A 22357-nucleotide genomic window follows, 5' to 3' on the forward strand; every position below is an offset into this window, starting at 1 on the left:
TCGTCATTAAATATTTGACAATTAACAAAGTCTCATGCTAAATATTTGACAATTCAGACAACGTCTTTTTCATGAGAAGTCAAGTATTTTCCAAAAATTAACGGGTTCAATATCGTAAATAATTTGAAAAAATAAAATAGAAGATATCGTCTTCCTCACCATCCTTGAGGAATCAAGTATTTTCCAATGAGCTCAATATCACCAATAATTTGAAAAACATAAAACAGAATACATGTATCACTACTAAACATAAAACAAAAGACATGTATCACTGCTTGATTGGATAACTTTCTAGATCTCAAAATTGGATGGAGTCTGCATAAAATTTGTGAAAAATACTTTTGACAACTAATAGAGAGAAATAAAAAAACCTCAAATATTTAATAATAAGGTCGGGAGAAGGTTTCTTTAGCAAGTATTTTCTAAAACTTATTTTCAGGATTGGGTTGTTAATTTTATAGTTTCTAATGTTGATGGAGTCTTCTTGTCTCTAACATTTTTTTTTTACAGGTCTCTTAGGCTTTGAGATCCACATTTTTTCTTTGCAATATACCTTTATCTTGAAAAAATATATTTCCGTTTTATACTATCATCAGTTTTCAATTTATTTTTCTTTTTGAAAAATAATTTGTGCAACAACCTCACCATTGAAAAGAATTTAAAATTTTTTGTTATCTAAAAATACCAGAGTACAATCAAAGTTTTAAATGTTATGAAAATGTGAAGTCTCAATTTCACTGAAATATGATAGAAATATAGATAAAATAAATTATAAAAAATTATAAAAAAATATTGTAAAAACATTTAAATAATCAAATAAACATTTCTCAATTTTAAAATAAGTTAAAAATGATTAATATTAATATTATTTATATATTTGTATATATATTTTTTTGGGGATGTTTTGTTGATTTTGTCTAAATGTGCCAATGGAACTCGTAAACACATGAACATTGTCTACGAAAATATCTTATCATTAGTACAAAACAACTTTCCGGGAGAAAGCTGAGGACAACATGGAGAGAGAAGAAACAGAGCCTCATGTCCTGATTTTCCCCTTCCCAGCCTTAGGCCATGTGAATCCAATGCTCAAACTCGCCGAACTTCTTTCCCTCTCCGGCCTCCGAATCACCTTCCTCAACATCCACCGCCTTCACCAAAACCTCATTCTCCACACAAATCTCCAATCTCGTTTCTCTCGCTTTCCCCGATTCCAATTCCGCATCATCACCGACGGCCTTCCAGAAGCCTTCAATGGCGGCTTACAAAAGTTGTCTGAGTTGACTCGGAGCATGGAAACCGTAACCAAGCCCCTTCTCCGGCAGATGCTGCTCTCGGGTCAACTGGGTCCGACTCCGACCTGCATAATTCTCGATGGGTTCTGCAGTTTCATCGTTGATTTCGACGCTGAACCTAAGATCCCCGTTTTCTGTCTCTGCACCGGCAGTGCCTGTTCTTTCTTGACTTATTCATCTATTCCGGGGCTAATTAAAGATGGGCAGCTCCCGATTAAAGGTAAAATCCACAATCAATATTCAATTCCTCGATTTCCCCCAATCTCTGTTACAAAGTTTAATTAAATTTCAGGGGAAGAAGATATGGACAGGATGATCGAAGGCGTGGATGGGATGGAAAATCTTCTCCGGTGCAGAGATCTTCCGAGATTCACGCGAGCAGGGGACCAAGCCGATTGGATTCTTCAATACAGTGCGAGCCAGACCATACGAAGCTCTGAAGCTCACGCTCTCATATTGAACACATTCGAAGAATTAGAAGGGCCGATTCTGTCGTGTCTTCGGAGGCGGTGCTCCAATATCTACCCAATCGGGCCTCTCCATGCCCACCTGAAATCCAGACTTTCCGGTGAAATTCTGCGCCGGAATCGGAGTCTTCCAACGGCGTTTGGGAGGTGGATCGGAGCTGCCTGGCGTGGCTCGACGCTCAGCCGCCAAGATCCGTCGTCTACGTTAGCTTTGGAAGTGTTACGGTCGTGGGAAATCACGAGTTCATGGAGTTCTGGCACGGATTGGTGAAGAGCGGGAGGAGATTCCTGTGGGTGGTACGGCCCAATTTGGTGGCCGGAAAAGATGGGGAGAGTGGGATTCCGGCGGAGTTGGAGGAGGGTACGAAGGAGAGAGGGTATATGGTGGGGTGGGCGCCGCAACAGGAAGTGCTTTCCCACGAAGCAGTTGGAGGGTTTTTGACCCATTGTGGATGGAACTCGACGTTGGAGAGCATAGCGGCGGGCGTGCCGATGATCTGCTGGCCGCAGTTCGCAGACCAGCAGACGAATAGTCGCTATGTGAGCGAGGTGTGGAAGATTGGGCTGCACATGAAGGATATGTGCCGCAGAGAAACAGTTGCCAAGATGGTGAATGATCTGATGCAAAATAGGACAGAAGAATTGATGGGATTTGTGAGTGAGACTGCAAAATTGGCTGCAATAAGCGTGGGAGAAGGTGGGTCGTCTTCCTGTAATTTGGAGCGTATGATCAATGACATTAGATTGCTGAATCGAGGGTGGAGAATTAGTGCAAATGTGTGATAGTTTATTTGTTAATGTTTTCATATTTTTATGAATTATGCTTAGTAGTTAATTTAATGGGTGGTAATTAACTAACTAGTAGATGACTGGATGTGTATGCAGGGAGAATTTGTAGGTTGGTGGCTTAGTGCAGGTGTGGTGTTGGTTTAGAGAGAATTTGATGGGTAGTAGGTTAGTGGTCCGTTGTTTACTTTTCCTATAAATATTTGTAACAATTCTCAATTGAGTGAATAGAAGCTCTACCTTTTGTACACTTTTTCAATTATTTTATTTTGTTGTTCTCTTCATTTTTTTAGTTCCAGAGTGAGACCACCTACTAAGAATCTCTATGTTTTTCTGTGGGAGAGAGTTGCTTAGCTTAATTTGTGTTCTGTTATTGTTGGTTTTGCCACCCATTCCATTTCTTGTGTTTCAAAAGCTGATTGTTTTTCAATGGAACTTTTCAAAGTTGTTTGTTGCAAAGATGGTTTTTTTTGTTAGGAGTTATGTTTCGTTTTGCCCGAATCATGCACGCCTGAGTTTCTCAAGTTACATGTTGAAAACCATAAAGTTGAGGAAGTCTATCCCAAATACTGAAGTACTTTACAATTCAATTGTGGTGTTATGCGATTCGATCCACGATTTAGGTTAGATCGTTCTTCATATGTATTCTTGATTTTAATAATTCGATATGCATCTCACAGAAGATTGTTGCTTCCGTTAGCTAGTACAAACTTGAGGAGGTTTGACCAACGAATGTGCTCTACATGTGGTAACGAAGTTTGGAGAGGTTAAATTTTATAAAGATTGGTGGAGTCAAAACAATGGAAAAATTGAGAAAATGAACGAAATTGAAAGGAAGAGATTGCAGGAGTCTGGCTGGCCGAGAGCACGAGCATCTCAACATTGTGATGTATCTGAAGAAAAGGCAGAGGCACGTATCACTACTTTGTTTTCTTTAGGTTTTCCTTACTATTGCAGGTGAAGAAGTGAGCCTGTGCACAACATTTCTGCACATCAAATGAAGGGGAAGGTGACGTTGGGAGTTAGCACTTGAGAGCACTAAAATGCAAGGAGTTAATTATTAATAATAATTAATTAATTATTTAAATTATTAATCTAACTAATAATTAAATTAATTTAAATTATTAATCTAATTAATAATTAATTTACTAAATTTAATTAATAATTATTAATCTAATTAATTATATATATTAATTAAATGAATAATTAACAATTAATTATTTAACCTTTAATTAAATATCACATATTTAATTAACAACTATAATCTATTTCAATTCATATATTGTTTGAATCCTGTTTAAATAATTCTCTTGTAATATATTATTTAATTTTTGAATCTTTATTAAAAATATATATATATAAAATGTATCATTATATACATTATATATCCTTATTTATATAATTTGAACATTTCAGATTCACATTCGTTAACTATGGGTCACTCCACTAAAGACCCACAACTGCACTATTCTCATTGTATAATATTTATGTGTCCATGGATATCGACCATTAACAGCAAGTCAATCATTTACGAGTGTTCGTAACTCCAGCTAGGTCAGATTACTGTTTTTCCTTGAGCATCTTGCCATACTTAACTACCACTACTTCTCTAATGAACAACTTGTTTATGGTCCAACCATTAAACAGAGGTCCGTTTCGAGCCAGTGAGGGTGGGACCCCTTGTTCAAGTTCTAGAATCAGGATTTAAGGGAACGCTCATCTAATTACCCTAAAGGCGATAATGAGTGAATTTCATCTTGCGTATTTATGTTCCCAGTTTATCACTCGGTCTCGTCTCCAAAATGGTATAATTATTGAGTCAGCAACTCGGGCCACTCTCACCCATACAAATCAAAGGACGGTTCCTTATAGGCAGGAGTCCATAACTCGTTCAGGATTAAGATCGAGTTACCCGGTCATCCTATGAAATATTAATCTAGTTAATTTATGGTGTTATAACTAAAGATTAATTATTTCGCGGTCCGGTCTTATACAAACTCATTGTTTAAGATACTCCCACTCGCATGTCTCTAAATGAACGACCTGGATAGAGTCGTTTGTAACTATTACAAAGCAGACCTTATCCATAGTGTTACCATGATAATATATCCAACTTTATCCATGTAGTATAGATCATTTCGGTTATTACTCAAACATTATCCACTTGTATATCGAATATACCAAAATATCATCTCTTCACTAGGTTCATACCATTGTTAAGGACAACGTTACTCAAAATATCCCACATATCTCTACAATGGATAAAAAATGACTGCAGCTGGAGTTGAACTTGCACCCCTGAAGGCTAAGTAACTCTCTCACACAGAAAATTGTCTTCAAACACATTGCACATATTATATTATAATAGAATTCGACTTCATTCGAAATTCATCCCAAGTTATTGAAACTTGCTCGTGAATTTGCAAATTTCATAACTAAGGAGAGGTTTTTTCGAACTCTCCCGAGTTTTGCATGATTCTCGGGCAAGGTTTCTTTTAAAACGCTCAAGTTTTAAATGAATCTCGGGCGTATTTTCTTCAAACTCGCTCGGATTTTTCCTGAATCTTGGGTGAATATGCACTAGTCTCGAGCGAGATTTATGATTTTTTAGCGAGATTTATGCAATCTCGGGTGAGATTTAAGCTCGATATTAATGATCATTGGCCATAACTCAAATTAAAAGAAACAAATCAAGGTGCCGAGATTTATGCAATATGGATTCAAGTTCGAGATTTATGCTCATTATAATTTCAATGAACTCAAATAAAAAAAATCATTCGAGATTAGAGTTGTATCTCAATCTCTATTCGAATGGAAAGAAAGTGACGAAAATCAAAATCGATAAATAAGAGAAGAGAAAGAAAATCGAATGACAAGAGTAAAAATAAATAAAGAAAATGAGAAGGGGCATAATAGTTCGAATAAAAGGTCTCACTACACTTACTTTTACAAATCGATGTGAGAAATAATATTATATGAAAAAACGGAAGTGAAGAAGAGTAGAGAAATTTGAAAATACAAAGAGAAATAAATGGATGAGGGTCACAAGGGAAGATAAGGGGCATCATTGTAATTTCATGATTCCTTTAATTTAATAAAAAATTGATTAAAGAAATTTTGCAAGGTTAGACATTTGAGCAAAGTGAAAACTTGTTTAGATTATTGGTGTAAATTCTCCGCGAACAGGTAGCTAGCCGATGACGCACTACAACCCAAGATCCCGACCTCCTCTTTGCTGTCAAACATTGCCTCATAGTCGCCCCTCAATCTTTGTACCACAACATAATTAAGACCTAAATGAAAAATGATGCCTTCTAAAAAGAATTTGTCATAGTGTTGAGACATTGTCCATAGCTTCTCAACGCTACGACCAAGTTCAGCATCTCCACATCTGTGTTTTTTCTTTAATTTGGGACAACGTCGAGATGCTTCCTACCATGAAGATCCATAGGCTCCTGCAACATTTTAAATCCTCTTTTCTTCTCCTTCCATTTTTTTTAGCTTCACCAATTACAACATATTTATACCATTTCATCTCTTTTTTTTTTGTTTTTAATTTTTTAAGTTAGACTTAGTTTAAATTTTAAATGCATAATTTGTTAAATCCGCTAAATCAATCTTTTTAAAGTTTGTCTTAAAAAAAGCTTTGAGAACAATAATGGGGCACAAGAGAATTAAAAATTTTTGGAAAACTGTGTGGCATAGGAGATTTTTTTCTAAAAAGGAACCATTTTTAAAATTGATTGGTAGATTTTGTAAGAAATTTTTTTTAAGAAGTCGTTATATACTTTTTTAGTTATATCTAGTTTAAAGTTTACTTCTAAAACAAAAAATAATCTTAAAAATACTATGGGTCATAGGAGATTATTTTGAAGAGCGATTCTCCTTTTTTTCATATCCACTGAATTAAATTAAATGGATTTAGTGATATTTATTTGATAATTTTTTTAATTTGTAATTAAAATAGTAGAAATTCTAAAAACCGTTCAATATTTTCGAATTCTAAATTTGAATCATTAAAATATAAAATAATATTAAAAAACCTAAAAACTTTGATAATATTCTATTTCATGCCATAAACTCAGTGATTTTTGTTAAAATTAAAACATGTAAAATATAATATATTATAAACTATATAACACGGTAAAATAATAATTTTACAAAATTTTTAACAAATTATATTATTAATTAATTAATTAATAATGATTTAGATTGAACTAAATATTTAGTTAGTAACCACCACTAGTTTACAAATAATATTTTAAATTAAACTAAACATACCTTAAACAATTTTTTAAAATTGAGATTTAATTTTTAAATCTGCTACCAAACACATATTCGAAAATGAAGCATAAAATACAACTATATTTTCATTCAATAATTTATTTTTAGCTTTCTATTTTCAGATCACCAACCAACGCATCCTTAATTTGTAATTTTTCATCATCAAAGGATATATTTATATATATATAATTCTTCTACCATTTTTCATCAATACTTTGAACTCCATTTTTTTTTCCTCTCTCCCAAAATTTGTAAAACACTACCAAAAAATTTATAATTTTCAACCCAATAGCTTTCATTTTAACAGTAGTTCATAAAACTATTCTTAACTCCAAAATAAGTTATATATCTATATATTCGTTTTAGTAAAATAAGAGGCAGGTTAATATAAATTACATAAATTAATTTTAATTATTAATAGAATTACAAATTGCATAATATTAACTTAATAATATTAAACGTTTGGAATTATTTTATTAATTAGAAGAAAAAATATGGTGCACGTGGTGGTAATTAAACCTAGTATAAAAAGAGAATCTTATAAGGAAAAAAAATCAGAAAATTATCTCCAAATGTAAAACACATCCGCCATATAATATGGTACAAAATGGGAATGAACAAAGCATTCAAAATAAGAAAGAAAAGAAAAATGGAAGTGGCGAATGATGCTTCCATGGCTGCACGGTGCTCAAAAAATATTGTCATATTTGTCCTCAATTTGATGCCCAAATTCAATGGCTTTGCTCAGAAAAAGTGTTGAGATATTCGTCCTTTTGATGCCAACGGCTCCAGGTTTGTTTAATATAATTTTGTCTCCATCTTTCCAACTGCTATAAATTCACCCATTCACCTCTACATTTCTCCACAGTTCATACAGTTTTATTTATTAATTAATTTCCTTTAGCTCTCAGTTTTATTAATTTTCTTGATCTGTCTGGTAAGAGATTTTCAAATGGCAGAGATGGGGAAGTGGTATCATGCCGCAGTGTTGGGTCATGGAAGCAGCAGCTTCTCAAAGCCAAACAATACAACAAACTGGTATCGTATTATTACATATTCTTCATTATTCCACAGGTTTTTGACGTAGCTAATCAACCTATTGTCATTATTGACAGGTTGTGGTGAAGTTCACTGCGACGTGGTGCGGCCCATGTCGAGCCATGGCTCCTGTTCTTGAAGACTTGGCCAAGAAGACGAGCAATGTCATATTCTTGAAAGTGGATGTCGATGAGCTAATGGTAAATTGCTTAATCTTATTCATTAAACCTGGTGGCTAAGTGTGGATTATTTACATTATTTTTTCCTCCTTTTCTTTTTGCAGAGTGTTGCTAATGAATTGGGAGTGGGTGCCATTCCTTCCTTTCAATTTTTCAAAAATGGGAAGTTGGTGGACAAGTTCGTGGGTGCAAACAAGGATTTATTAAGAAACACTCTATCAAAACATGCCGCATGAAACCGCTCTACAAGGATGAAGGATGAAGCTTTATATAATAGAGAACAATTAATATGCTGCAAAATAAGTTTAAGCAAAATTAAGTTTTCTTTTTTCCCTTTTTGTGTGAGTTGATCAGAAACGTGGTATTCTAACCTCAGTGAGGTTAATAATTAATGTTCTATTGTTTTAATGAATTGAGTTATGTAATCTTTAAATTCTACCATTTTTAATTTTAAATATTTATTTTTAAATATTTATGTTGAATTTTCATATATAACTTTATATAATAGAGAATAATTAATATGCTGCAAAATAAGTTTAAGCAAAATTAAGTTTTCTTTTTTCTTTTCTTTTTTTTGGTGAGTTGATCAAAAGGTGGTATTCTAACCTCTACCTTCAAGTGAGACTAATAATTAATCTTCTATTGTTTTAATAGGTTGAGTTATATTGTAATCTTCAACTTCTACCCTTTTTAATTTTAAATGTTTATGTGCTATATTGAGAATTTGAGATCATAAAGTATTTATATTCGTGACCTGTATCACATAAATATTTTATCGGATAATCTATTAAAGTTTAATAAGTTTAAGCTTCTTTTTAATCTTTTTATTCTTCTAATAATTTACAAGTCTAGCTATGATCATTTTATGGTAACTAAATTTAGGTTAAGTGTATATTTAAGTGTTTTTCCTTCTTTCCAAAATTTTTTAATCTTTTAATAATTTCAATTTCATTCTTTTATATATTAATTTATTTTTTAATCAAGTTCTTATTGTCATAAAATATCAAAATTATTAATTAACAAAATCAAGATATAATATCAAAAAATGCTTTATTACCCGAGTTCTTTAATTTTGATGAAGTAAACATACATTCACTCGTAAACATAGTAATTTCATATGATTTTGCACAGTTTTTTTTTCTTTTTTTTTTTGGAATCGATGTCTGTAGCTTACTATGGATTGTTATTGTTAGATATTCAATATATGAATTAAATTTACCAAACCCATTAACTTAAGCTTTTGGGTTGAGTTGTGGTTAATTCATCGTTAAGATGGTATCAGAGCAGAACGCTTTGTGTTTGAACCCTTCCTTGCATCGTTGTTTCTTCCTCATTTATTATGATTTCCACTTGTTAGCTTAAGCTTCTGGAGTTTCTTGCCTAATTTGAACAACACTATAACTAGCATAGGACTTGAAACCAAGACCTTGTTGTAGGTGAATATCATTAGACTAGCATAGGACTTGAAACCGAAGACTTTGTTTCTACTATAATTTTTCTTTCTTTAACGTATCTTTTACCGTCGATTTTACTTTTTTTCTCTCTCTAAAATTTCTCTTTTTGTCTTTAACTTTTCTTTCATTATCTTTCACTAATTTTTTTCCTAAATCATTTTATTTATCTCTCTAAAATTTATCTTCCAAAAGTTAATTTACATATTTCTAAACTTGTATTTTCATGTTCTACGTTAGGGATGACAAAAATTTTCACATGGTCAAGCCTCAAAAATAGGAAATGCATGTCCCGATTCCATTTTTAAAATAATTAGTATATATTTATGAAACTTTTTTATTTTTTAAATTATAAAAGTAATTAAAAACAATTATAACCGATAACTTTTCTCGAGAATATCTCAAACAAGGTGGAGACGAGGATTAAAAATTTTTACGAGTACGAGGATAGAGGAGAGCATCCTCACTCGCACCCACACCATTGTCATGTTTATTCCAGATAGAATTTTCTCTTCTCTAATATGTATTTTCAATTTTATAATTTTTTAAAAATAGATAACTAAAAATGGTTATCAAAGTTTGGTTTTCTATTTTTTAAAAACAGAAAAACAAAAAATGATTATGAAACATATATGTTTTTGTTTTTTTAAAAACAGGAAATAAAAAATCAAAAACTAAAATGAGACAAAACAAAAACAAAATCAAAAATGGTTATCAAACGAACCTAAAATTACATAAACATGTGGCACGAAAAGAAAAGAGAAAAAGTAGGAATATTAATTTATATAAACTGTTTACAATGGAATAATGGGAGAATAATATGCTTTTATCGTTAATTGTGCCCAAAAACACGGCAAATTTTTCAAATAATTATAAATTAAAAAAGAAATTACAAATTTAATGTAAATTACAAAATAAAATTTAAAAAAATGTAAATAAAATAATAAGTCTTAAATAGGTTCATTTCAAAAAGTATTGACTAAAGTAGGGTAGTTTGGTCAAAGTCAAAACTCGTGTACAATGTACACGTTTTAGACGTAGAAGATGACGTGGAATAATCGTGTACACACGATTTATCCTAAAGCATGTACATTGTACAAAAGTACTCAACTCGTGTACATCGTACACGATTTACCTAAAGTCGTGTACCATGTACACGACTACTGAACTCGTGTACGATGTACACGATTTACCCAAAGTCGTGTACAACGTACACGAGTTCACACAAATTTTGTTTTGTTTTGTTTTTTTTTTTATCTTATCTCTTTAAACGATATTTTATGGTTCAATTTTACTGGTAGAATTCGGGAAGTGGACTTAAATTTAAGTTCAATTATAAACTAAATTCAAATCCATTAATTCAGTTTATTACACGAGTTGATTGAAAAATAAACAAATTGAAATATTACAAAATATAGATAAAAACTCATGTACCACATGGTCGTTGTCTTCACTGACGACCTCCACGACGAGGTTGAAGCCTATCAATATGTGATGCTGGATGATGAATTATATTATCGATATCTTGTTGCGTTACCTCAATAGGTGATAGCTGTGGATGAATTGAACTTGATGCGATATCCATATGAACTGAAGGTGTAGGAATCATAATAAAATCTGACTGAACTGGAGTAGTTGGAATCTGATCTTCAACTGTTGGAGGCTGATCTTGAATATTATCATCTAGGGTGGTTGGCGTCTACGACGAGCGCGCCTCCTCTCAAAGTTGGAAGAAACTGGTCTACTAGTGTCCTCCCGAATGTTTGTGCTTTGAATGAAGTTCTCACATAAAGAACCCAATTACAGTATATTATGTTTTACTGTAATCTTCTGCACTTCACTGACAAAAAAGTTTCACAAAAAAAAAAGCATATAAATTTAAATTAATATCATAATTAATTATTAATTTAAGAAATGTAATACTCACCATTTGATCATAAAAAGCACCTTCGTGTGTAATTTATTTTCTCGTGACAGAACTATATCAATCTAAATACTCAATTAAGGCAGTCGGCCTGTACATCACCTGTTACACATCGGTCACGACGTTGACGCCACATTGTTATATATGCTGCATGTTGGTGTCGTCAATCATGATCATGCTTTCCTCGCAAGTCTACTTTATGTAATTGCGAGTCCGTATCACAATATGATGGAATAGTTTGTCTTAGCCCAAATTGTCGTAAGACCGGATTTGGTTGATGAAACTCAATAATATGAAAACATATAAGAGGACTTGCAGTTAACCATATATCTCTACCATTATGACAATATTCATGCAATAAAGTCATAATATCAAGAGTATATGGTTCCCAATTAATCTAGAACTAATAATAAATGTATTAATAACATAGATATTTATTTATTGATAAGTAGTAAATAAAATACAAATTTTACCTGACCCAGTTGATCAAAACATATGCGATATTGGATCAACATATTTGTGGATTGCTCAGAAGCAATTAAAACTTCAATCCATCTCCAAGTTTATGAAATGAGTTTTAAGTATATAGCATATAGTTTATTATATAAATTTTGAGTATATAACATAAAAAAAATAAACTCATCGGGCACTAAGAGGACGTCCTACGTATTGATCAGGAGTCACTAAATGGTGTTGTGGAGCAATAATGAGAAATCTATCCCAAGCCCATACTTGCAAAAGTATAAGTGGTCCTGCTATTTCTAAAGTATTGGATCGACTAGCTCGACACAATTCTCAATACAACCATGCAAGACATGCACTACTCTGTCCAACTGTCTCAAAATCCGTTAGGACAGGAAGAAACATGAGATGCACAAATGTGTTAGAATTATCCCATATAATTTAAAAAAATAGATAAACATATGGCACGGAAAAAAAAGAAAAAAAGTATGAATATTAATTTATATAAACCATTTATAATGGAATAATGAGAGAATAGTGATGCTCTAATTGTGTCCAAAAACATGCACTTTTGAAGAACTGTTGAAAACGGTTGGGATTCTAGATGACATCCCGAAAGAAGATTTTACTAAGAGAATTTAAGAACTTGAGAGGATGTACTTTGAACTTCTTTTTCTTTTTTGTTTCTTCTTTTTTTCCAAAGTACACGTATTTAGGAAAAATATATATATATTTTGGTTAATTTATAAGAGAAATAATAACCATTGCTAAAATGATTTTTAATGTAAAGTGTAAGAAGTAAAATAAGATTGGTTTAAACGTAGTTTCAATGGATTGGTTATTATAGTTTTAAAAAGTAATTTCAATTTGATCCTTATATATAGGTTTAATTTCAATCGGATTCCTATAAATTTAATGTTTCGATTTACTTTGTGGCTGGGTAAAACTTCACAAATAGTTTTTATCATTATAATTTGTTATTGTATCAAATACGTGACTTGTTTCTACCTAATTTGTTATTGTATCAAATACGTGACATGTTTCTACCAATGAACAAACACTAAGCTAATTGTATTATAGTTCAAGTATAAGTAAAAAATACAGGGAAATTGTTAAGAAATAGTAGTTGTGATGTTTAACTAAATTAGTCCGTCCTGACGCTCTCCCCTTTAATAAGTTTTTAAAAAGGCGAACTTTAGTGCACCTAAGCTGTCTTTTCAATCAATCTCGAGGACCAAATTTGTTATATAGAATATTTTTAAAAATGGAATGTGGAAAATTGATGGTTATATATATTTTATGGTCGATTGAACATTTGGTTTGTCCAAATCGCCTGCAGTACTTCTCATAAACAGAAATATTCAAAATGGAATTATGGGAGAATTGGATGCTTAATTATATGCTTTTATGGTTTTTTAATTTATTTGTTTCTTTGGGGGCAATGTCGTCCAAATTCACATGCACTCCCAAAAAGTGCTCAAAAGTGGTGATTCTTCTTCATGGCATTTTTTAAAGTAAGACTTTTTTAGGGACATTCTGATGGATATATAGGCCTTTTAACTTCACTTCAGTATCCTTTGCACCGAAAGATCGGGCTCTTTTGGTTCATCGATCTTGGTCGGATACTATTTTTTGATCAATTACTCGTTTGAGCGTTTTTCACTCTGATACCATATCACTATTCATGTGGTTCCATTTTTAAAATCAGTTGGCAATAAGAGATTAGCTAATGTCTATAATAAATATATGTAAGGTCCCTTCTTTTATCAACATGTGATCCTTAATATGATTGTAAATGGTGTATTTTTATCTTTTAATTTCTAGAAATAAGTTTAAATAATTCCTCAATCATGTGGTAACCAGAGTTGAAATCTATAAAAAAAATATGGATTATCTTTTCTATAAGACATTTTGTTGGCCAAATACATATAAAAATATAAACTTGAAATGATTAAAATATCTTTCCCACATTTGTTTGTACAATTTTTACTTAATCACTACCCATCTAAAAGCTTAATTTAGTTAACGTTGGTTGTGATATACACCTCCACAAATTTGTGCCCGTTAAATCCTTTATCTTGAAACGTAGCTTCATATAGAGTATGAGATAGGCACAGTTTGAATGTCAATTGTATATAATATATGATATCTAGAAAAGAGACAATAACAAGAAATATATAAGTAGCCAGATTAGTCTTGTTATGAAAAACATATGCGTGTACTAATTAGCAATAAATAAAGTACAATATCGAGGTAATTAAGGATGTTTGCATGTGGGACGAGAAAGGCTTCCTGCCCTCATTTAATCTCCACCGTGCAAAATTTCCCATGAGATTTCGTGGGGATTGGAGTAGTGATTCCGTACGAGGAATTCGTGGGAATCGAGTTTCCTACATGAAAGTTACCCAATTTATTATTTTATTTTTTCAATTATTTTCAATAAATATTTTTTATTTCTAAAGAAAATATTATTTAATTGATTAATTTCTAAAGATAAATCCTCGTTAGGTAAAGAAGAATACATCACTTTTTTAGTATGTATATATACAAAGAGGATAATAAAATTATTTTAGTGAGTAGATATATACAGGTATTAAAAAAACTGATGTGGGGAAGGAAACGGGAAATGGAGTCGATTTTGAAGGGTAATTGAGATTTTTTACCATTTTCAATAATTAAGTTGGATTCTTTTACACCTTTTTTAAAAATTCTTACTTGTGACCGCTAAACCCTTTTTTTTTCCTCTTTTCATTTTTTTCACTCGTGTAAATAGTAAAACACCCTCACATCTTCCATTTTTCTAACTTCTTATTTTCTTTTCATATTTTCTCTTTTTGTTTTCAATTTTTTCCATTTTAATAAAATATGCCCAAATTTTGAAACTTCATAAAAATAAAATTATAAGTGAATTAATGTCGATCCACTATATATATATATATATATATATTTCTTTTACCATTTTCAATTTTAATCAATAGTTTGAACTCCATTTTCTTGTTAGTTAGCACCCCAAGATTTCTAAACCACTACCATAAAATTTATAATTTTCAACGTAATAGCTTTTATTTTGATAAAAGTTTATTAAGTTGTTTTTAACTCTAAAATATATTATAATATATATAAAAATAAGAGGCAGTTTAACATAAATTATTAACAATAATTTTATGATGAAAATTACATAAATTAATTTTAGTTATTTATAAAATTACAAATTGCATAATATTAACATAATAATTAAACGTTTGGAATTATTTTTTAATTAGAAGAAAAAATATGCTCCTCGTGGTAGTAATTAAACTAGTATAAATTAAAGAGAATCTTATAATGTAAAAATATCAGAAAAGCTCCAAAGTAAAAAATATCCGCCACATATATATATATATATTATATACATAAGTACAAATATGGGAATGAATAAAGCATTTAAAATAAGAAAGAAAATAAAAATGGAACTGGCGAATGATGCTTCCATGGCTGCTCAAACTCAAATTCAATGCCTTAGCTAAAGAAATATTGTCATATGTGTCATTTGATGCTCAAATTCAATGGCTTTGCTCAGAAAAAGTGTTGAGATATTCTTGTCCTTTCGATGCCCACGGCTGACTGCTCCAGGTTTGTTTAATATAATTTTGTCCCATCATTCCAACTGCTATAAATTCACCCATTCACCTCTACATTTCTCCACAGTTCATACAGTTTTATTTATCAATTTCTTTCCTTTAGCTCTCAGTTTAATTAATTTTCTTGATCTGTAAAGAGATTTGGAAATGGCAGAAATGGGGAAAGTGGTATCATGCCGCAGTGTTGGGTCATGGAAGCAGCAGCTTCTCAAAGCCAAAAAATACAACAAACTGGTATTGTATTATTACATATTCTTCATTCTTCCACATGTTTTTGACGTAGCTAATCAACCAATTTTCATTATTGACAGGTTGTGGTGAAGTTCACTGCGACATGGTGCGGCCCATGTCGAGCCATGGCTCCTGTTCTTGAAGACTTGGCCAAGAAGACGAGCAATGTCATATTCTTGAAAGTGGATGTCGATGAGCTAATGGTAAATTAATTACTGCTTAATCTTATTCATTAACCTGGCGGCTAAGTGTGGATTATTTACATTTTTTTTTCCTCCTTTTCTTTGCGCAGAGAGTTGCTAATGAATTGGGAGTGGGTGCCATTCCTTCCTTTCAATTTTTCAAAAATGGGAAGTTGGTGGACAAGTTCGTGGGTGCAAACAAAGATTTATTAACAAACACTCTATCAAAACATGCCGCATGAAACCGCTCTACAAGGATGAAGGATGGATATATATAATAGAGAACAATTAATATGCTGAAAAATAAGTTTAGCAAAATTAAGTTTTCTTCTTTTTTTTTTTTTTTGTGAGTTGATCAAACGGGGTATTCTAACCTCTACCTTCAAGTGAGGCTAATAATTAATGTTCTATTGTTAATAAGTTGAGTTATGTAATCTTCAACTTCTAACCTTTTTAATTTAAATGTTTATGTGCTATATTGAGAATTTGAGATCATATTCGTCCTTTTTTATAACCTCTATCCGATTGATATTTTGTCATATTTATCATATCATGTTTGAACTCAAGACCTTATAATAGGTGAAACCATATGTTTGAAGGCTCATCCCTATTACGCCATCCCAAATAACCATAATTTAGCAGAGTAATTGACCTAAAATTACTGTGAACTATTAATAGGTTGGAATGCTAATTGACAACCTCATAGAAATGATTTATTTTGAATTTTCATATCTAATATTAGCAATCATAAAGATTTTAATTGAATAAATTAAGGTTAAAAAATGCATTTGGTCCCTGTACTTTTACTGAAATAACAATTTAGTCCCTGAACTTCAGTTTGTAATAATTTAGTCTCTATACTTCCTCTAACAATTTAGTACCTCAATTTTAACTTGTAACGATTTAGTCCCTGTAGTTTAAAATTTGTAATAATTTAGTCCTTAATTATCGTAAAAAGTTTTATTAAAATTAAATGTCAAATTTTATTATATAACAATTTAATCTTTCTAATTCATAAACATATTTGGTCCCTCTTTAGTTTACCAATCTATAGACATGCAACAAACTTAAAAAAAAAAAAAAAAAATCAGATAAGGAGTAAATTTTACCAACTTTAAAATATAAAGATTAAATTGTTACATATTAAAGTTCGATGACTAAACTGTTACCAATTTTAAAGTATAGGGACTAAATCGTTACACACTAAAGTTGAGATCGAGACTAAATTGTTACTTTACAGGGATTAAAAGTGTTTTTTAACCATAAATTAAATAGATAAATACGAAATTGAAAAACGACCCAAATAGGGACAAAAGTATATAATTGGCCAGAAACTTTCAATCCTAAACAATTAGGTTAGAGTCCAAAATATCTCTCACCTGATCAACTCAAATCCAACTCCTGAATTACAGTCCGACAAAATAGGGTATAATATATATATTAGAACTACGCCTAATTTATTGTTTATAAACTTCAATAAGAGTTTATGAATTCTTACCCCACGTATTGGATTAAAAAAAATCTCAAACCTATGGACCGTAATGCAAAAAGTTGAATGAAAAAAAAAAAAAAAGTAATATCATTGTGATATGATATCACCTACAGATTAGTTTCCTTTTATTAACGATAATAAAGAAATTTAAAGGTCAAGTAAAAATAATCTAAAATATTATTGAAGTCGTCTCTGTCTTTTGTGTGAAATATTTTTGGAGCCGTCTTATGAACAATATAGACTCTATAGTATAGAGCACCCCACACAAACGTCGAAATGAAGATAAGTATTTAAAATTAAATGTAAAAAACAAATTCAAAGTTTTTTTAGTAAAAAGAAATCAAAGTAGAAAATTAAGGAACAGATAAATATGTGGCACGAAAAAAAAATATAGATATTAATTTATATAAACTGTTTAAGATGGAATAATGGGAAGAATGATGCTTTTATGGTTAATACTTAATTGTGTCCAAAAACATGCACTTTTGAAGAACTGGTGAAAACGGATTGGATTCGAAAGAAGATTTCTTTTTACTTCTCTTTTCTCCCTCAGAGATTAAGAGAATTTAAGAACTTGAGAGGATGTATTCTCATTCTGTACCATTTTTTTTTCTGGCAAAAGTATACATATTTGGCAAAAATATATATTTTTGGTTAATTTATAAAAAAAGTAATGACAATAGCTAAAATGATTTTTAATGTAAATTATAAGGAGTAAAATAAGATTGGTTTAAACTTAATCTCAATGGATTGGTTATTATAGTTTTAAAAGTAATTTTAATTCGATTCTTATGATTTAGGTTTAATTTCATACCTATGATTTTAAAAGTTTCGATTTATTTTATGATTTAGGCTAAGAGATTAGTACATTGATAGACCTTTTAGAAATGGTAATTACACAAATGGATTTCTTCTACAAAATTTACACTTTGATCTTAAAATACACTCTCTTAATGATGGAACTCATATGCATTTTACCAATGTACATTTTTTATATAGATGTAATTATTATTAAGATATGGAAATTTAAAATGGAAAAATAGTTGATTTGGAGTTTACATTTTAAATCCCTAAATTTATGCACCTTTCCACCCCATAAAAAAAACTTGCCTAATTTTTAGTTATTTCTTCCTCTTTGTTCGTCTTTCATTTTCTCTCACTTTTCACCATTGTTCCTCATATGCCGTCTCCTCGTCTTCTTAGTGTTCTCCGTTTTTTGTAGTTACCGTCTTCTGCAACCTGGTTCCAATTCACTCGCTTTTTATTATTGTTTCTAGGTTTGCTTTTTTATTTTTGTTTTTTGGTGGTCGATTTTTTGGTATTTAAAAAGTATTAGATGGTAATGTCGTATATATTTGATTATGTAGGTTATTTGCTCTATTTGTTAATTGTAGAGGGTGGATATAGTCGTATATACTTTATAGCCTGATATAGGTTATATTTCCATATAAGTGTATGTTATAATGGCTATAGTTTATATCACCTTGTTAAATGTATATTGCTTAAGTTTATAGTCGGATATAATTTATATTTCCATATAAATGAAAAAGTAACCGTATATATAGTTTATATCTCCATATAATTAAGTGTATGTTTTAATGGTTATAGTATTGGAATTTAGCCAAAAATTGGAATCAAATGAAAAAATATTTTGTAATAAATTTCAGTCTTTACTGGAATATATTAAGGAGTAAATTTGAGAATTATGAGAATAATTGAATATTTTGTAATAAATTTCATTCTTTAGTCGAATATATTAAGGAGTAAATTAGGGGATCATGAGAATAATTGATTTAGGTCCCACGATAATTTAATGTTTACAAAATCAAATTTGGAACATTAATATTTTGCATTTAAATAAAAGACTAATTATAATAAATATAAAATGCCATAAATAAGGACAAATTTGGCATTCGAACAAAAATTTAAATCTAGAAATCTAAGACCATAAAATTTGTGAAAATTGGACATTTATGAAAATAAGTTTCCAAAACAGCTCATCAAAGACATTATGAGATTAGTACATTGATAGTGACTTTTAGAGATTATAATTACATAAAATGATCCAGTCTACAAAATTTACACTTTTATCATAAAATAACCTCCTTTAAGATGATACCCATGAAAAATTTACCAATATATCCTTCTTTATTTACACCTAAATATTAATAAATTAATCAAATTAAAAATGGTTGATTTTGGAGGTTAGATTTCAAATCCCTTTATCCGACGGTTTCTTCATCTTCCACAAACACCATTTTTCCGACCGTTTACTCTGTTCTCGTCGCGGCCACCTGTCAAGCTTCTCACCATTCTAAAGTCGAGGTTTGTTTCGTCTTCTTCTCACCATGATATATTTCCCATACCCATATATCTTTAGGATGGTACACATTCCATTTGATGAACTAGTTTTCTACTATTTAATCTCGTTCCTGTAAAGTTTTCGATTTCGGTTTTGAACAATACTTCCTTTCGAAACCTCATTCCTTTAGATGAACTAGTTTTGTACTATTTAACTAGTTCTTTTTCTTTTTATATGCAGATATATTTTATATCTAGTTTAACTAGTTACCTTTAAATGAAAAAATTACCTTTAGATGAACAATTTTTTGTACTATATAGTTTAATTAGTTATCATCATCGAGCAATTCAGTTTTTTCAGAGTCCATATTGTCAAAGAATCGATAAATAATTTAAGTGGTGTAAAATTAAGGCGTGAATTCGATACTCATTTTTTTATATGCAGATATAGTTTATATCTACAAATAAGTACTAAGTGGGTAGTTATAAGAACTCAATAGACAGATATATTTTATATTTATCATATAGGTGTATCTTATAATCAAGCATTTGCTAGGATGTCTAAATTGATAGAGTAGTTTTTTTAGTTTTGTTTGTTAATTGTGGTTTGATATAACACTATATAAGTTTTTATGAGATTGAGTCTTCAATAGTTATTGATTATACCTAGATGTATTTTATATCTATAAATAAGTATTAAGTGGGTAGTTTATATAAGTATATGTGATTCATCAATACTTATCGTGAGTAATGAAACTTGCAGAAAATCGTGGGTATATTTTCAATTTGAAATCATGGGTAATTAAATTCGAATATGAAATCATGATAATGTTAAGATTTGAGGTTTGTACAATTGCTTAGGTTTTGTAAGAAGAGTATGCAGAAACATGGCGAGCTAAGAAGTGAAGAATGGTGTTTGAACCATTTTTTTGTTGGGTTAGCAGTTACTTGGAATATAGTTTAATTTGTTTATGTTCGGGGTTGATATACATTTGAATATAATTTGTTTATGTTATGTATAAATATTTAGTTTATGTATATATAATTTACTATATGTATAAATACTTTGTATTTGTATGAGGTTACTATACTGATAGATATGCTTTTGTATATAAAATACGTCACAATTGACAGGTACTAGGTACAATTATAGAAAATCGATTTTTTAAAACATTTCATGATAGATTTATAATGAAAAAATTACATTTTTAAATGTCAATAAAATAGGTTTCGTGACAAAAAAAAAAGTATTGAAAATCGTTTAATGACAATTAAAAAATGTCATTGTTGAACTTCTATTCACATTTCTAAACTCTTGTTTAAAACACGAAAGTTGTCATTATACAATTTTTCATGATTCTAAATAAATGTCATTATTAAATATATCATGATAGTTTTAAATTATCGTTATACAATTTTTTGTGACATGTATAGAATGTCATTATTTAATGTTTCATGATAATTTTAATTTGTTATTATAAAAATTTTCATGACATTTATTAATTATCATAAAAATATTGTTTATGACAATTATAAATTGTCGTCAATACATTTTTGTTGACTGGATAGTATTATTTTTGCCTCATTTACTGACCGTTATAAACTATTAATAAATAAGTAATTTGTGACATTTTTAAATAATGGTGGATGATCCATTCATGACAAACTATAATGGTCATTATAATTGCATTAATGACAATTTTAAAAAACTGTTACGCTCTCCTTTTCCTTGATACCTTAATCTATGATGGTTATTAATTGTCAAGAATTAAGTTAATGACAGTTTTTAAATGTCATGGAATGTATAATTTGTAGTAGCGCTTTTGTAATTTGAGTAAATTAAGGATTATGGACATAATTGGTTTGAGGCATACAATAGGTTTGCAAAATCAAAATTAATCATTTAAATCTTTTACATTTTAAAAAAATAACAATAGTAAATATAAATACAATAAATAAGGGTAAAATTGGTATTATTAAAAATCCTAAATGCAGAAATCTAAAAGTGTTAAATTTGAAAACTTAGACATTTGTGAAAATAAATTTCTAAAATATTAACTCTTAGGTTCAAATCTTATTTTAGTCCATGTAATTCTATGTTTATTTAATTTTGGTCTCTAAACTTTATTGGTTTTTTAAAATTTGTTGATTGTTAATTTGTCCTTAAATTTTGAGAAGGCAATCATTTAGAGTTCATTTGATAACTATTTCGATTTTGGTTTTTGGTTTTTTGTTTTTGATTTTTAGTTTTTCAAAAACAGGATCGTTCGATAACCAATTCAATTTTCTGTTTTTTGTTTTTCAAAAACCATTTTGAAATTCTATGTAACTTTCAAAAAAAAAATTAGTATTCAAAAACGAGTTTCTGTTTTTTAAAATCTGATTTTTCTCAACTTTTTTTTTCTTTCTCATATTTATCTCTAAAAAAATTATTTCTGACTCTAAATTTTTTTTATTTCTAAATTTCTCTCTAAAATTTTCATATTTTTTAATATTTATTATTATTTGTCTCTCTCCAAATTTTTCTCTATTCTTGTTTTTGTTTTCTAACAAACCAGTTTCATTTCTCTCTCTAAAAATTTAATATTTTCCTAACTTTTTCCTCTCTAAAATTTCATCTTTTAAAACTTTTGTTCTCTTCCTAA

General features: G+C 30.0%; 4 protein-coding genes across 4 annotated transcripts; all 4 read left to right on the top strand.

The window, feature by feature from the left end:
- Positions 1 to 930: 930 nt before the first annotated feature.
- Positions 931 to 2184, top strand: LOC111010099 (7-deoxyloganetic acid glucosyltransferase-like). The gene is made up of 2 exons (XM_022283416.2): positions 931 to 1515; positions 1588 to 2184. Exons 1-2 carry the CDS (start codon positions 1017 to 1019, stop codon positions 2031 to 2033), a joined length of 945 nt encoding a protein of 314 aa, XP_022139108.2. The 5' UTR covers positions 931 to 1016; the 3' UTR covers positions 2034 to 2184.
- Positions 2144 to 2545, top strand: LOC148209256 (7-deoxyloganetic acid glucosyltransferase-like). The gene has a single exon (XM_088117470.1). It carries the CDS (start codon positions 2144 to 2146, stop codon positions 2543 to 2545), a length of 402 nt encoding a protein of 133 aa, XP_087973596.1.
- Positions 2546 to 7566: 5021 nt separating this feature from the next.
- LOC111010155 (thioredoxin H1-like) lies at positions 7567 to 8457 on the top strand. Its single transcript, XM_088117471.1, has 4 exons — positions 7567 to 7624; positions 7728 to 7870; positions 7948 to 8070; positions 8154 to 8457. Exons 1-4 carry the CDS (start codon positions 7567 to 7569, stop codon positions 8283 to 8285), a joined length of 456 nt encoding a protein of 151 aa, XP_087973597.1. The 3' UTR covers positions 8286 to 8457.
- Positions 8458 to 15560: 7103 nt separating this feature from the next.
- On the top strand, positions 15561 to 16414 carry LOC111010214 (thioredoxin H1-like). Its single transcript, XM_022283565.2, has 3 exons — positions 15561 to 15740; positions 15818 to 15940; positions 16030 to 16414. The coding sequence occupies exons 1-3, from the start codon at positions 15654 to 15656 to the stop codon at positions 16159 to 16161; spliced, it is 342 nt and encodes a 113-aa protein (XP_022139257.1). The 5' UTR covers positions 15561 to 15653; the 3' UTR covers positions 16162 to 16414.
- Positions 16415 to 22357: the final 5943 nt, after the last annotated feature.

This window comes from Momordica charantia, assembly GCF_013281855.1.
Source record: "Momordica charantia cultivar OHB3-1 chromosome 9 unlocalized genomic scaffold, Mcharantia_2.0 BLBB01000009.1, whole genome shotgun sequence".
NCBI classification, from domain to species: domain Eukaryota; kingdom Viridiplantae; phylum Streptophyta; class Magnoliopsida; order Cucurbitales; family Cucurbitaceae; genus Momordica; species Momordica charantia.